This window comes from Scylla paramamosain, chromosome 39, assembly GCF_035594125.1.
Source record: "Scylla paramamosain isolate STU-SP2022 chromosome 39, ASM3559412v1, whole genome shotgun sequence".
NCBI classification, from domain to species: domain Eukaryota; kingdom Metazoa; phylum Arthropoda; class Malacostraca; order Decapoda; family Portunidae; genus Scylla; species Scylla paramamosain.
This window is the reverse complement of record NC_087189.1, coordinates 5672501-5688739: the sequence shown is the minus strand read 5'-3', so window position 1 is coordinate 5688739 and position 16239 is coordinate 5672501. Positions and strand designations below refer to the sequence as shown.

The 16239-nt window shown below is 38.9% G+C and overlaps 2 protein-coding genes across 5 annotated transcripts in view; both read left to right on the top strand.

Moving 5' to 3' along the window:
* LOC135092112 (ATP-binding cassette sub-family C member 5-like) overlaps positions 1-16199 on the top strand; it is a 70678-nt gene extending 54479 nt beyond the window's left edge. For all 4 annotated transcript variants that reach the window (XM_063990334.1, XM_063990333.1, XM_063990337.1 and 1 more), the window contains 6 exons: positions 509-598; positions 1182-1371; positions 2531-2690; positions 4115-4307; positions 5369-5533; positions 7847-16199. In XM_063990334.1, coding sequence (XP_063846404.1) covers positions 509-598; positions 1182-1371; positions 2531-2690; positions 4115-4307; positions 5369-5533; positions 7847-7960 — 912 coding nt within the window. In that variant the 3' untranslated portion in view covers positions 7961-16199. The remainder of the gene's footprint in view (positions 1-508; positions 599-1181; positions 1372-2530; positions 2691-4114; positions 4308-5368; positions 5534-7846) is intronic.
* LOC135091995 (uncharacterized) lies at positions 8023-13118 on the top strand. The gene is made up of 6 exons (XM_063990107.1): positions 8023-8063; positions 8672-8679; positions 12048-12190; positions 12368-12705; positions 12758-12887; positions 12990-13118. The coding sequence occupies exons 1-6, from the start codon at positions 8023-8025 to the stop codon at positions 13116-13118; spliced, it is 789 nt and encodes a 262-aa protein (XP_063846177.1).
* Positions 16200-16239: the final 40 nt, after the last annotated feature.

The window sequence follows — 16239 nt, the reverse complement described above, 5'->3', positions numbered from 1 at the left end:
CTGCCAGCAACATGTAAAAGTGACCAGCTCTTACATGTTGTTGAAGAAAAGTATTGGTATTTAGATGTCTGTGTGGTGATTGCAGTGGTGTTAGGGGGTATGTGAAGGAATGAGGAGAGACATAGATAAGGAGTTTGAAGGCCTAATATTTAGAGAGAGATAAGAAGAAATGGAGCTGCCAACACTTGAAAAAACGATGAAGAGAGAGAGTTACTACTAGTTTACACTCAGTTAAAAATTCCTCTGCTATTATTTGATTGCCTGAAGTGGTCTTATCCTGAAATTTAATTAAAGGTATCTACATAGATGGAAGCTTACATTTTTTGCTTACATTTTTTTACTTTTTCCCTTACTAGACATCTAGATTTAGTTATCTGTAGTACATATTTATAGATGAGTATGGATGAATCAGCTTGGAAATTTAGTGCACTTGAAATATATGTACAGTGTTTACATTTCATTATCACTGTTTGTTATGATCCAAGTTCACACATCTTGTGATATGCAGGTGTGTGTCTTCATCCCATTCCTGATGAGGATGAAGTCAGAATTCCAGTCCCGCATCACCTCAGTGGAACGCATCATTGAGTACGCCTATGTGAGTATTTCCCAGCACTTCCCTGTATGGCTGCTTGTGTATCTGTGTTCTGTACAGTAGTGGATGGTGACAGCTGGTGTGAAAATGATTGACTTTGGCTTTAGTTCAGTGAGGTGTCTCTGCTGAGCTAGCCATGAAAGAAACTGAAAAAAATGACCCAGTAATTAATTAGAAGAAGCCATGAAATAAACAGCACAAAAAAGAGAGAAAAAAAGAGAAGAAAAGAGTAAAACATTAAGTGTCCATTGCTAATATTGCATGACCACTGACCTATTAATGTTTAGCCCCTGTACTGTTTTGTTCATGGCCATTGTACTATTTAATGGTGAGCCCTGTACTGTTTTGTTGACAGCCACTGTACTATTAATGGTGAGCACCTTTATATTTGAGGTCATTCTTTTTCATCATTCAAAGCACTGTAAAATTAACTGTTTGCTTCAACACACAAAAAGAGAGCAAGCACTTAATTATGTTTTTTTCATAATCTACAGAACTAAGAGACTGCAGTAAAAAGATGTGTCTAAAAATTTGTAGATGATAATGGGAAAAATTATATAGGACTAAAAGGGTTAATATACCTCAGGGGCTGTCCAGTGAGGCCCCAAGAGAGATCCCCGAGACACGGCCAGTGGGTCCCTGGCCCAAGAATGGCTCCATTGACCTGCGTGAGGTGCAGCTGCGGTACAGACCAGACCTTCCTCTCGTCCTGCACGGCATCACTGCCTCCATCAATGCTGGGGAGAAGATAGGGATTGTGGGCCGCACTGGAGCAGGTCAGTCCTCAGCTTGCACTAGTGGGGTGCTATGGGTCAGATGGTCAGCAGTAGCACACCCTCCTGGCCTCTCCATCATATTGATAAGTAGTGCAAGGAATGAAGCAGCACAGTGGAAGACATCTGTTTAGATCTTATTAGTTTGTGTTTGCTGTGTCTTACATGGCAAAGAATGTTTACAAAGGATCTCAAAGGCTAAGCAGCAGATCTCTGTGTCTTCCCCAGGCAGTTTGGTGACACTGGCCCTCACTGATAAGTAGTCTGAGATGGACCAGCATCGTGCAAAGTTTCTGTTTAGATCTTCTTAGTTTGTGTTTTGTATTTTCATATGGCAAAGAATTATTTGTTATCTTTTACTTGTTTTTTCCTTGCATTTTTTTATGTCTATTTTGAATGAAGCATTTTAAGCCACATGTTAAGATTTCCACACTTCATGCTTCTCTCACACTTCAGCAGCAGGTAAATCTTCCATTCTCTCCTCTATGCCCATATTGCGAGTCATGTGTTGAGATCTCTTACTTCAATTATTCCTTCATCAAGTGCCTCACTCTTTGCTCTTATCATATCTAATAGGCAAGTCCCCCCCTCACCTCCACTGTGCCAGTATTTCACATTATACTTTGATATCTTAACTCAGTTCTTTTCTCCTTTATCTGCATGCTTGTCTTTCACACCTTTCTTTCTTTCTTTCTTTTTTTCTTTCTTTCTTTCTTTCTTCCTTCTTTTTTTTTTCCTTTCATTTCTCTTTATCTTTATCCTTGCCTTTTACACTTTCCTTTCTTTTCCTGTATCCATATGATTCTTTCACACTTTTTTTTCTTTCTTTCACACTTTTCTTTCTGTCTTCCTTTTATCTTTATGCTTGTCTTTCACAGTTTCCTTTCTTTTTTCCTTCTTACTTTCTTCCTTTGTTTTCTTTCTTTTCTCCTTTATCTTTATGTTTGTATTTCACACCTTTCTTTCCTTCTTTCCTTCTTTCTTTCTTTCTTTCTTTTCTCCTTTATCTTTACACTTGTCTTTTATACACCCTTTCCTCCCACAGGCAAATCATCCCTTATGCTTCTCTTTCACACTTTCCATCTTTCTTTCCTTCTTTCCTTCTTTCTTTCTTTTCTCATTTATCTTTATGCTTGCCTTTCACACTCCCTTCCTCCCACAGGCAAGTCTTCCCTTATCTCCACTCTGCTGCGGATATGTGAGCTTGACTCGGGCAGCGTGTTGATTGATGGGGTGGACATCAGCACCCTGGGCCTCCACACCCTGCGCTCCAGCATCTCTGTCATCCCCCAGGACCCAGTGCTCTTCCAGGGCTCCCTCAGGTGGGTCACTGCTCTCCCAGGTGTTGTGTTGTAGCAGCCAGAGTGAGCAGGAAGGGGCATCATCATTGCTTTTGTATTTTTTGTTGGTTTTCCATTGGTGTGTTGTGGCTGCGTTTTGACATACACAGTGCTGTTCATTGTCATTAGTCTGCAAACACAATTTTTTTTTCTTGTTTTCTATTATTTTTTTATAGTTCTGTGCTTTTATACTTCATTACTCCTTACTTTTTATTAGATGTGGTTTGACAGGGATTTGACACACAGACACACACATCACAGTTCATTCTCAACAGTCTTGTTTACTTTTTTTTTTTTTTTCTGTATTATATTTCTAGATTTCTGTGTTTTTATATTTCATTGCTCCTTGCTTCCCCTTAGGTACACTGTGACAGGGATTTGACACTGACACACATTGCTATTCATTCTCAGTAGTTCACAGACACAACTTTTTTTTCTCATTTTATATTTTTCTATAGTAAATTATAGATAAATTATTTGGAAAGAAAGCCAGTTTGTTATATCAGAAGATTCACTCTCTCCAGTGGTTGCCACAGTGAGGTCTCAGCAGCCTCATGTCACGGTATAATGTGTTTTGTAACATTCTGGCAGTGGCCATTAGTTTTGCAGACTTTCTGTTCACTACATACAATGATTGGGAGGCTCATTGTGCTCACTATAATTGCCTTTTATAACAATTAGATGTTTATTATGTAAATGCCAGTCTTGTTTGATATCTACCCATCTAATTATCAGTCTGGCTATACATCATGGGGTGGTCCAGACAAGGCACCTTATACTCACTCACACATCATTAACACTCTGAACTCCATCTACCCCTGGTGGAAAGGGAAAGTTTTGTGGCACACTGTACTACATCTCTGTAGCACTCATTATTTACTATTTTAAGCATTTGCTATGTTTGACTTTGCTACATCAAAGATTTGTTGTTATTTTGTTATTAGCTTTACAATCTAATTTTCTGTGCAACACCAAAGGTCAGTTCTCACCAATTCATCTCCTTAGGAAAGCTTATGAAGCTTTTAAATTTACATTCTTTAGAGAGGTGTAGGTTAAGAGGGAACCTGATAGAGATCTTTAAGTGGTATAACAAGGGTGACAGAAGCAAAATTCTTAGGATCAGTAATCAGGATAGAACAAGAAATAATGGGTCCAAGCTTGAAAAAAGTTAGATTAAAAAAAAAGAGATGGGAAGGAATTGGTCCTCAGATAGAGTGGTAGATGAATGGAATGGACTCTCATTAATCAGGTTGTTAGTGCTGAGTCTGTAGGGAGCTTCAAAACAAGACTAAACAAACTTATGGATGAGGATGTGGAAATAGGTAGGCATGTTTCATACAGGGACTGCCACATGGAGGCCTGATATCTTCTTGCAGCTTCCCTTATGTTCTTATGTTCACCCACAGGTACAACTTGGATCCATTTGATGTGCATTCTGATGATGCGGTGTGGCAGGCCCTTGAACAGTCCCACCTGAAGGTGGTGGTGCAGCGGCAGGAGCACGGCCTCATGTCTAAGGTGGAGGCTGCCGGGGAGAACTTCTCAGTGGGGGAGCGTCAGCTGATCTGCCTCACCCGCGCCCTCCTCAGGAACAGCAAGGTATAGGGGGCAGGTGTTCTCTGTCTATATTGTTAACCCTGTGACTGGTGATGGCACATGTAACTACTTGTAAGGTATAGAGGGGAGACATTAAATGACTGTCTTGTTAATTCTTTCACTGCTAATGACACGTGTACCTTTATTTCCAAGGTATAGGGGGAGATGTAAAGTGTCTTGTTAACTCTGCAACAACTAATGGCAATCCTAAGCAGTTTTACTCTTCAATAATTAAGCTACAAGTACTTAAAAGCTTTACTCAATGATACCTTTTGCTGTTAGTGTTGTCTTTTAAAAGCACTGTGTAAATGAACACCAAACTATAGCATCAAGCTGAAAAGAAGCTGTAGCAGTCAGAGGGTTAAATTCTTGTTGACTATACTTCAGTTATTCCCGTTCTTTGCTTTTCTCATTCTGGTTTCTTATTTCACTTGTTCTTTCAAAATTTATTTCTTCTACTTCTGTTCCTCTACATTATTGACACATTTCTTATTGTTGTGTTTTGAGCTTCATTCACTCTGTTCTCTCATATTCTTTCAGCAGTATCTTCTTTCATCTGCTTAGTCTTCCCCTTTTTTCCAGGAAACTAAAAAAGACTATAAACTGTAAATGAACAAGTTGAAATAGGATAAATGACACAAAGTTATATAATTTTATACTTTTGTATTGGACTAAACATAGACTGTTATGTGTCCATCTATCTGCTCTCATTGCCAGTGTATCTCTCTGTTCACATTGGCTCTTTGAATTAACCATAGAGTAATGCCTGTCTATCTCTTTATTCTCATTGGCTCTTTGAATTAACCACAAACTATTGCCTGTCCATCTCTTTATTCCCATTGGCTCTTTAGATTAACCATAGAGTAATACCTATTCATCTCTTTATTCTCATTGGCTCTTTAGATTAACCACAAACTAATCTCTGTCCATCTCTTTATTACCATTGGCTCTTTAGATTAACCATAGAGTAATACCTATCCATCTCTCTGTTCTCATTGGCTCTTTGAATTAACCATTGAGTAATAGGTGTCCACCTCTCTATTCTCATTGGCTGTCTCCTCCAGATCCTGCTGTTGGATGAAGCCACAGCATCCGTGGATGTGGAGACAGACCACCTCATCCAGGCCACCATCCGGGAGGCCTTCAAGAGTAGCACTGTCCTCACCATTGCCCACAGACTCAACACCGTCACCAACTATGACAGAATCATGGTGTTGGATGCTGGCAGGGTGAGGAATAGTGGTGGTGATGGTGGTGATGAGTGGTGATGAGTTGATTTTGAAGACCTGTTTGTGTGTGATGTGTTTACCTTTTTGCCTTTTCACAGGACTGAATCAAGTTTTTTTTTTTAATGTAAAAGGGCACTGGCCAAGGGTAACAATAAGAGAGAGAGAGGTAGAGAGAGAGAGAGAGAGAGAGAGAGAGAGAGAGAGAGAGAGAGAGAGAGAGAGAGAGAGAGAGAGAGAGAGAGAGAGAGAGAGACCAATCCCAAAAGAAACGTCAAAAGGATCATCCAAAATTGTAATATTCCATCTTTTTGTTTTAATTTGTTTGGCTTAAGTGTTGCTTCATCATACATTATGATCTTCAGCTTGGACAGCCACACAGCTTGGACATTCCAAGCTATGCAACTCATTCCCAAAAAAGCTGTGGGCAGGAGTACTTTTCTTCTCCATTGGGGCCAAGGGGCTGAAAGAGTGGTGTGAATGAGTGTGAATGTGTGGTGCTGCTACCCTTTTTAAATTTCAATACCCTTTTTCCTTATAAATTGGTTGTATTACTTTACCTTATCTTGAAGATCTTTACTTTGGTCACTTGGTAACGTCCTACCATTAAAAAATATGGTAGCATTACCCTGGCTTTATTTTTGCAGGAACTGTTTTCTCTTCGGAGTATTAAATTCATAGGCGTAGTTTGTGTTTTAACAAAAGAGGTTCGTGTAACTGTGAGGAAAGAGGGACAGCTCACTGTGTTTTACAAAACAAAGTTTATTTAGTCATTATTCCACCATTTTCCTCCTTAGTTGGTTCACAATATATTTGATGGGAACTTCAGGGAACAAGAACAGGGAAACTTAACATGCTAATTTCACCACACAACTTCTGCCTAAAATGAGAACTATTCCTGCCTCATAAATCCCAATTTAGAAATTCCCCCAATGCCAAAAGTTTACATGAGGCAGTCAGAAGACTGTCCATCACCTCCTAAGCACGCATTACCATGACCCACTTGGAAAAGAATCTTCTCCAAATCCCATAACTTTAAGTGAGGTAGTCAACAGACCATCCACCACCCAAAGCACAGTGCTACCACGACCACTATTCTACTTCCCTAGGCAGGAGATCAGGTATCAGACACATACTACCCTACCACACTCGGCCAGTGCATACTGGCCTTATCAGGCGTTACTTCCCTTGACACTTCCACTTAACTTAATCTACAGAATGTGCTCAACTTATTTTGACATCCTGCAAAACAGAGGAGAGAGGGTGAGGGCAACAGACAGGACAGAGGGGCAATGCATCTCTCCCGGCACCAGCACATCTCTCATATTTCACTTATAATTCCTTTAACACTTGACTTCACCCCCAAACTATTGTTCACTGACTTTCCTAATATATATATATATATATATATATATATATATATATATATATATATATATATATATATATATATATATATATATATATATATATATATATATATATATAGTGTCATACAATTTCCTTAACCCTAAATTCAAGGCATTTATCTGCAAAATAAAGGAGAGGGGGTAAGGGTGACAGACAGGACAGAGGGGAGAATGTCTCTCTCCCAGGCACCCCTCACAGTGTCCCTCTCGTTGTCCATTGTAAATAATATATATATATATATATATATATATATATATATATATATATATATATATATATATATATATATATATATATATATATATATATATATATATATATATATATATATATATGAAACAATGTTATTTTTTTCTCGTTTTACGGGATAAGTAAAGAAAAACATACCAAAAAAATGACAAGACCCCTATCCCTGACAAAGCACAACACTGTGTGGATTAAAAAGTTATTGTGTGGTGATCCTCCTCCACAACTGAATAATTCACTCACATTAAACGTACAATATATTAACTTAATCTTCTGAAATATTTAGAAGGGTTATTCCTTTGAGATGATGCCATCTTCACCAACTGAGCTGTTATTTATACTGCGCTCACAGGCTATTCAAACACACAGGAAGATGGAAGGGGGTGGGGGGGGCATTACAAATGTGAAAGTTGTGTGCCTTGTCCTCACTACCCACCTTTTTGGAGCAGACAGCCTTGGTATATGTATGTATGTATGTATGTATGATCATGGTTTTCTTAGTCAAACTTCTGTTGTATACATTTAGAGAAAAATACTAAACATCCTTCCTTTTCCCAAATAAAACTGTGCGGTGCACCTTTCTTTATATCACAGAAAAACAGTATGGTAGACTAATTGACCTCCCCAGGGCCTTGAGCTCACCTGTGCACCTCTCAACAGGTGAAGGAGTTTGACACCCCGACAGTCCTGATGAGCACCGAGGGGTCACTGTTCCGAGAGATGATGAGTGCCACAGGGGTGACGTCGGTGGAACAGATGTTGGCCCTCACCTAGTACTGCTTTGCTTAGTAAGGCACTCACAACTCCAGTGATATTCCTTATAAGGTTCAGCAAACATGTGGTACCCATCATTGCAGCTCACATTTCCTCAGCTCAAGTAAGCTAAATGGTACATGAAGTTTGGGGTCCTGGAGGCCACAGCTGCTGGCTTGTTTTGAATTTATTGCTACTCTCCAAGGCTTGAGTTACCCTTCATTTCCAAAAGCATTGTGGACCAGATAATGAGGTAAAAGTTGAGCAGTTTTATGTCTGAGGTACTTAAGTTTATCCACATTTATTTTATAAAGGCAGTCATATCTTGAGAATGAAAGAAATGTTATATATATTGTAGATGTTTAATGTGGGTTGTTTATTGTTGGGATGCATTCCCCTCATTTTTGTAGTATATTAAAGAGATTTATCTTGAATTGTAAGCCTTTTTGAGTTAAGAAAGGTCAGCTTGTGTTCAGGTGGTGATCAGCACAATGGAAGGTTTAGTTCATTGTTCCTGTCATAGAATGGAGAGAAGGTCTCATTTTATCTGTAAATCCCTTAACGTTCACACAACCAGGATTTACTGGTGATGGGAAGGCAAGGGAATGTTTCTTACATCTTCCAGTGGATCTCAAAGGAAACACGAGGCTCTGCAATAGTAAGTGTGTTCAAGTAGGTGTTTAGATGTATTGGTAGAGAGGAACATATGTGTCAGTCCCTCATGTGTTGCAGTTATCAAAGTCAGTCATTGCATCTTGACATGAGAGAATCAATGGCAAGGATTAGAGATGTGACTTCACTTTGTACCTTCTATCCATTATTCATTGAAGCAGTGTAAGTATGTTCATTGAAGGTATTGCCACAGTCTGTCATAGGCTGGTGAAGGCTACTTGGCATTGGGTGGAGAAGGAATGTAATGAAAAATTTTATAAAAGAAAATGAAAAAAGACAGGAATTAATTTGAAAATGTGATGAAGATTTTTCAGTCAAGATCAACATCTGTGTGGTATTGGGCATATAGAGACAAGGCCTGTGATGGAAGAATGTCAAAGAGAAATGAGAGAATCTGGGATTGTATTTAAAATGTGTAGGTGGAGACGTCTCTGCCTTAACCAAACACAGAAGGGGTGCCTCAGGAAAGAAAACATGAATTGTATAGATAATAAGACAGCTTTGTATAAAGTATGTATATCACTTAAGATTAATTCATGCTTTGTACATTCATAAAAGAAACAACATCGCATTGCAAACAATATAACCTCGCATGTGATTATTAGGGTATTTTGAGAAGCTTTGAAAGGAAAATATGGTACTTACATGCAACTCTTACTGTCCTCTTGGTGGAGATGTGTGTATTGGTGTAGTGGGCCACTCCCTGCATGGATCTGCTGTGTAACAATTGGTCAGCCAGGTAAGATAAAAGAAAGACAAGTGGATTACACAGACAAGACTGAGCAAATGGATTGGAGGAGGCAGAAAAAGAAGAAATATGCAGAAATCAAGAGACAAAACTCTAAGGTTGGATGATTGACTGAAAATTTTGACAACTATGGAAGAAAAGACAGAATGAAAATTTTGAGGACAGAAGATTGGTTGGTTGAGGAAAGATTTTGTCATGAAGAATACATAGATGAAAAATATTAAATAAAAGGAGAACTGAGGGAGCTTACTCAGTCACACAACACAACTAGCATCCTGGTGACTGAAGGATGAGTAGTGTGAGATGTAATAAGACATAATATTAATAATTGTACAGTGTATGTGGAAGGATGCTACTGTAATTGAGGCATTTATGTTGACTCACGGTGTTAGCTTTTATTATTATTATTATTATTATTATTATTATTATTATTATTATTATTATTATTATTATTATTATTATTATTATTATTGCTGTTCTTGAGCTTCTGTATCTTAAGGTGTGAGAGGACTGTGGTTTTGTGTGTGTGTGTGTGTGTGTGTGTGTGTGTGTGTGTGTGTGTGTGTGTGTGTGTGTGTGTGTGTTGCATTCTCAGCGGATTTTAATATTAGTCTTGAAGCGGCATGATTCTCACCTGTTCTTGAATATTAGTGAGTGTGGGAGGTGAGGTGACAGGTGATAATGAGCAGGTAAAGATATAAAGGTAAGATAATTCCTTGTTTATTTGATGTATGGCAATGGGAGGAGATTAGTTGTTTGTTTATTTTTGGTTTTGGAAGTAATTTTTTTAACAATTTATCAGACAATAGTAATTACTGCTTTTAATTTAAAGTATGGCAATGGGAAACTTGTTTATATTCATTTATTTATCTATCAATTTTTTTAAGTAATTTTTAACACATTGAGCAAAATAATGCCATGGTTGCCAATCTCACTCATGGCTGTTGAGGAAAGTACTGATTAGTGTTTTATATACACTGCGTCACTGTCTCATTCCAGGTTTGGCAGTTTTATATATGGTAATAGAGGAAGATAGTTTTTTATGTATGTACACCAGTACTGTCCCAAGAATGCCTGGCAGTAATAAGAAGAAAGTGTACTAATGTGAATTTGGAAGTATGTAATTTTTTATCAGATTTTTTGTGATAATAACCCAGGGAATTTCTTGGCAGTAATATTAGGAAGATTAACCTTAAGATTCCCATTGGGGTGCTATGATTACAGATACCTGTAATATTAATCTTGAAACTACACCTGGGAAGATGGAGGTCCCCAAACTGTGTTATTTTGCCAACTATCATCTGTACACGAGCTAATCTTAGACATATATTTATATTTTTTATTAAAAGAAATATATATATATATATATATATATATATATATATATATATATATATATATATATATATATATATATATATATATATATATATATATATATACATAGATGTAAATATAGTGTATACAAGAATCTATATACTTATATTGATGAAATATGGCATAATTATGGTAGGAGTACATACAGCTGATTGATTTAGTAATGTACTGTTTTGTGATGCATAGCTTTAGAAGCTTGGATTCACTACTATTATTTAGTCCTCTTGAATAATCTTTTGGAGGATCATTCCACACAAGTAAAATTCCACCCTTGAAAACTCCTCCATAAAAACTCCACACAAAGTAATTTCCTTGTGATAAATTCGCCAAACCTGACCTGTCACAGGGAATTATTTTAGGGAAACTTTATGGGTGGACATTCATGGGAAAATTTATCTGTTGGAAGCTTTTAGTATATTGTTTAATGAGGGGCAAGGGAGTAACAGTAAGTTTGTACAGCTGCCCCAAGAAATTATGTCATGCTCTGCTAGATGTTTCGGAGAAAGAAATCAGTATCAGACAGTTTCGGCCACCTATCACATTCTGATCTTTGTTCCTGGCCTGTGTGGAGCCCCTAATGTAAATCAGTTCATTAATCTGTATATTAGGTAATTTATATTGATTTATAGGCATGAAATTCACTGGTTTGTTTTTCTTATCTTTTCTTATATAATAAGAGCACTGGCCAAGGGCAACAAAATATATATATATATATATATATATATATATATATATATATATATATATATATATATATATATATATATATATATATATATATATATATATATATATATATATATATATATATATAAAAGGCCCACTTAGGTGTCAGTCTCCAAAGAAAAGAGCCAAAAGGATTAACCAAAAAAGCATTAGTAAAATTTGAATAAAGTGTGTCTGTATTAGGTGCATGTAGAGTTATGTGAAGGAAGAGAGTTGTCTTTACAAGACAGGCTATGACATCACCTCCTGGGGTAACTATACAGACCAACCTTCCCTGCAGTCCACAGGGGAAAATAGCCACTCCTCTGTATTCTAGTGGGATGAAGCAGTTAATTACTATAAGAGCAGTGTAGCGATCTAACTAGCTTAATGCTTCGCTGTCAGCCACCAGTGCCGTCACCACCACCACTTCTACTGCTACTAATGCTATTACTGCCACCCCCACCACCACCACCACTACAACCATTATATTAACAGTGCTATAACAACCTACTGCCAACAGACTACTTCCACCAGGACCATCTGTTCATCTACTCATCTATTCACCCATTCACCACTCCTGCTGCCTTTTGTGAGTTCCCTCAGCTACACCTCAGACAAAGAAGAATGAGCCACATCACATCTGCATCTCTGGCCACACCACACCACATCATGCCATCCCACACCCTGCATTACCTGTCTTGTCACACCACCCTTGCCTCACCCATTTGTCCCTGGCAATGCCCCAAGTAGGCCAACCCTAAGCAAGCCTCATCCCAGGCAGACCATATCATATTATAGACCACACCTTAACCAGGCCACACCCTAAGCAGACCACACCTTAAGTAGGCCACACCCCAAGTAGGCCACATTACAAGCAAACCACACCTTAGGCAGGCCACATCCTAAGCAAATGACACCCTAAGCAGGCTACACCCCAAGCAGGCTACACCCCAAGCAGGCCACACCCCAAGCAGGCTACACCCCAAGTAAGCCACACCCCAAGCAGGCTACACCCCAAGCAGGCCACACCCCAAGCAGGCAACACCCCATGCAGGCCACACTTCCAAGCAGGCCACACTCCAAACAGCCCACACCCCAAGCAGGCCACACCCGAAGCAGGCAACACCCCATGCAGGCCACACCTCCAGGTAGGCCACACTCCCAAGCAGGCCACACTGCAAACAGGCAACACCCCAAGCAGGCCACACCCCAAACAGGCAACACCCCAAGCAAGCCACACCCTAAGCAGGCCACACCCTAGGTAGGCCACACCCCAGGTAGGCCACACCCTAAGCAGGCCACACCCCAAGCAGGCCATACCTCCAAGTAGGCCACACTCCCAAACAGGCCACACCCCAAACAGGCCACACCCCAAGCAGGATATACCCCAAGCAGGCAACAGCCCAAGCAGGCCACACCCTAAGCAGACCACACCCTAAGCAGGCCACACCCTAAGCAGGCCACACCTTAAGCAGGCCACACCTTCCCTCTGGCTCACAACACAGGCCAGGAGTTGACAGCTGCCTTCCATTGTGACCTACTCAGGGCCAGAGTCACACTGCCATTGGTGGAGGGAGGGAGGGTAGACCACACACTAGAGACCACAACCCTGCCAGTCCAGACACCACTCCAGGGGATATAACTCATGGTGTTCGGTTTTATATGTCTTCATAAAGTCAGTATATAGTATTGCTATTAGATCTGAATGCAACTGATTCCCTTACCAGTTTCACCAATGTTATAGTAAAGGCAACAGTCTTATGAGAATTTTTTTTTTATTTAATTGTTATGTAGCATTTTTCTTTAGATCCAAACTAATCTAATTCCATCACCCATTTCACCAGTGTTTCTGTAAAGCTAACATAGCATTTATATAATCTTTCTTTTGTCAGGTTTATAAGGGAATATTTTCATTGTTAGTACGTAGCACTTGCATCAGATCTGAACATAACCAGTTCCTTTGTCAGTTTCACCAGTGTTTTTCTAAAGCTAACACAACACCCAAATGATCCTTCTTTGTCAGTCTTACAAAATGCCGTTTTTGTAAAGTTAATATGTAGTAGTACTGTGAGATGTGAACAGCCTGCTAAGTGTTCTCCAAGGCCAATGTAACACTTCTGTGAGACCTAAACTCGGCCACCATCAGTATTCAAGTATTGTCCTGCTATAGAGCAGAGAGAGCACAGAGTAATGTGAAACAAGGAAGTAGAGTTTGTGTGTAAGAATGTCTTGATATGACTCCTGATCCTGAGAATAATGGAGAGAGTAACGTGGAATAATCAGTGTGTTCAGGAAGAAGTTATCAGAACACTACCTCACTGTTTGGTAATGAGATTGAATGACAAAGTGGTCTTTGTATTCACAGTAAAGAAGTTTATAGCAACAATTTGTATTTAGTAAGTCTCTTTTGCATCATTAAATGTCATTTTTACCATTGGTTCATAGACATGTAAGATCAACTCTGTATTACTATTAACATTAAGCTGTTCCCCTTCAACTAATCCCAGCCTGTCACTGGCTAGCATGACTTGCAAGCCCTGCCTCCACTGAGGAAGGACACATGATTGGTGGATGCTTGGAAGGAGGCGGGATTTGCTTGCCAAATTAGTGTGTAAGGGACAGAAGCACCAAGGAGGGAGCTGGAGCCCTGTCTGTAGTTTGTGTCATCTTGAGTGTGTTTGTTGATGTGTAGTATTCTTGGTTCATGGACTGTGTGTGTGTGTGTGTGTGTGTGTGTGTGTGTGTGTGTGTGTGTGTGTGTGTGTGTGTGTGTGTGTGTGTGTGTGTGTGTGTGTGTGTGTGTGTGTGTGTGTGTGCATTTACCTAGTAGTTGTGGTTTACAGGAGGAGGAGTCTAAGCTCGTGCTGTCCCATCTTGATATCTACTGTTATCCAGTTTTTCCTTAAAATCATGTATAGTTATTTCATTTACTACTTCTTTTGCAGCTCATTCCAGATTCCTGCAGTCCATTGCAGGAAACTGTTCTTCTTAATATCCCTTCTACACATACCCTTCTTCACCTTCTCATGCCATCTTGTGCTTCTAAAGTCTCTCATCAAATCACTATGGTTCAATTTTTCATAGCCCAACAAAATCTGATATAAGGCAATCAGGTCACCTCTCTCTCTCTTCCCTCTTCCAAGGTGGGTAGGTTTAGTTTCTTTAGTCTCTCTTCATACAATAAGTCCAATAGGGTCAGAGGCAACTTTGTCACTGCTTGTTGTATTTTCTCTAATTTCTTTATGTCCCTTTTAGAGCTGGGAGACCATATCACTGTTGCATTTTCCAAACGAGGTCTTACCGTTGTCACAATTAAATTCCTAATCTCTTCATCTGGACAGTTGAATGCTGCTCTTATGTTTCTCACCAGATTATGTGTTTCTGTGTGTGTGTGTGTGTGTGTGTGTGTGTGTGTGTGTGTGTGTGTGTGGGATGTTGAGGTGTTGATTTCCTTATAAATAAAGAAGTTTGATGTTTGATATGATGAAGAAAAATCAGGAAAGATCATGCAGTTAGTAAAGGTTTCAAAATACACTGGAAATCTTTGCAAGAAAGAAATATAATGCATGAAAGGACTTTGTGTTGATTTCCTTACAGCTAAAGAAATCTGATGTTTCAGTAAGACTCATGAAAGGAAAAAGAAGAAAAGCTTATCAAAGTGATAAAGTTTTTGACATGCAGTGGAGGATGTCATGCAAGATAAGGTTATGTTCCACAAGGCATTTTGGAGGTCAGCTTATTATTATGTGCTTGGTAGTGATGTGTGTGTTTCTTTATTATTTTTCTCCGAAGTTAGGTTAAGGAATATCATAAGTAACTGTTTCTGCTGCCGTGTGTTGGATGGAGTAGTGTCATTATTCATCACCAGCAGAGAGAGGGAGAGAGGAAGAGAAGGATCATGTAGGCATTGTATATATGCTTCTATTTTTCTTTCTGTCTTAGGTTCATATTCACATAAACACTGGCAGCTTGACTTGACTGCTTTCAACAGGCTTTAGTGGAGTTGTTGGGGTTTCAAGGATATTTTCATTAGTGATGGTTATTTGGGTTCTCAGGGGTGTCTTTGTGACTCAAGGATATTTTAACAGACTCAGGTGAAACTTATTTGGGTTTTCAATGGTGTTTTCAAGATTCAAGTAGTTTAACACTAGGAAAAGTTATAGGTTTTCAAGTGTAATAGCTTAAGACTGGTGAAAATTGTATGGATTTTCAAGAGTGTTTTCATGATTCAAGTGATAGTTTCACAGACTCTAGTGAAAGTTTTATGGGTTTTCAAGGGGTGTTCATGACTCAAGTGACAGTTTTACAGACTCAGGTAAAAGTTATTTGGGTTTTCAAGGGATAATTCTAGGGATAATTTAGGACTTTTCATGAATCTGCCACTAGTTTAACAACCCAGTATTATCAATAGGAAAAGAAAAAAACACTCATGAAAACTCACCAGTAATCTCAGTGACCTTTGAAGACAGTCATGGTGTGGGAATGAAGTGTTTAAGAATATGAACCTTTTATGTGAAGTTGCATCTAGTACAATGTGTTTGAATTTCACAAAAAAAAAATGGTACAAAAAGTGTATAAGAAGAGCTTATTTAGGTAGTGTCACTTTGCTCACCAACTAACTCATGTAGTGAATGATCTCATGCATCAGAGGTAATGAGGAAACACTGTTGCCAGAATCAGAATGAGTATTGTATTGCCAGACTTGTGTTTTACTGTATTCATCTGCCTCACTCCAAAATAGAAGAAATTCAAAACTTTTAAGAATGTGTCATTATTCCAGTGAATGTGTTTTATT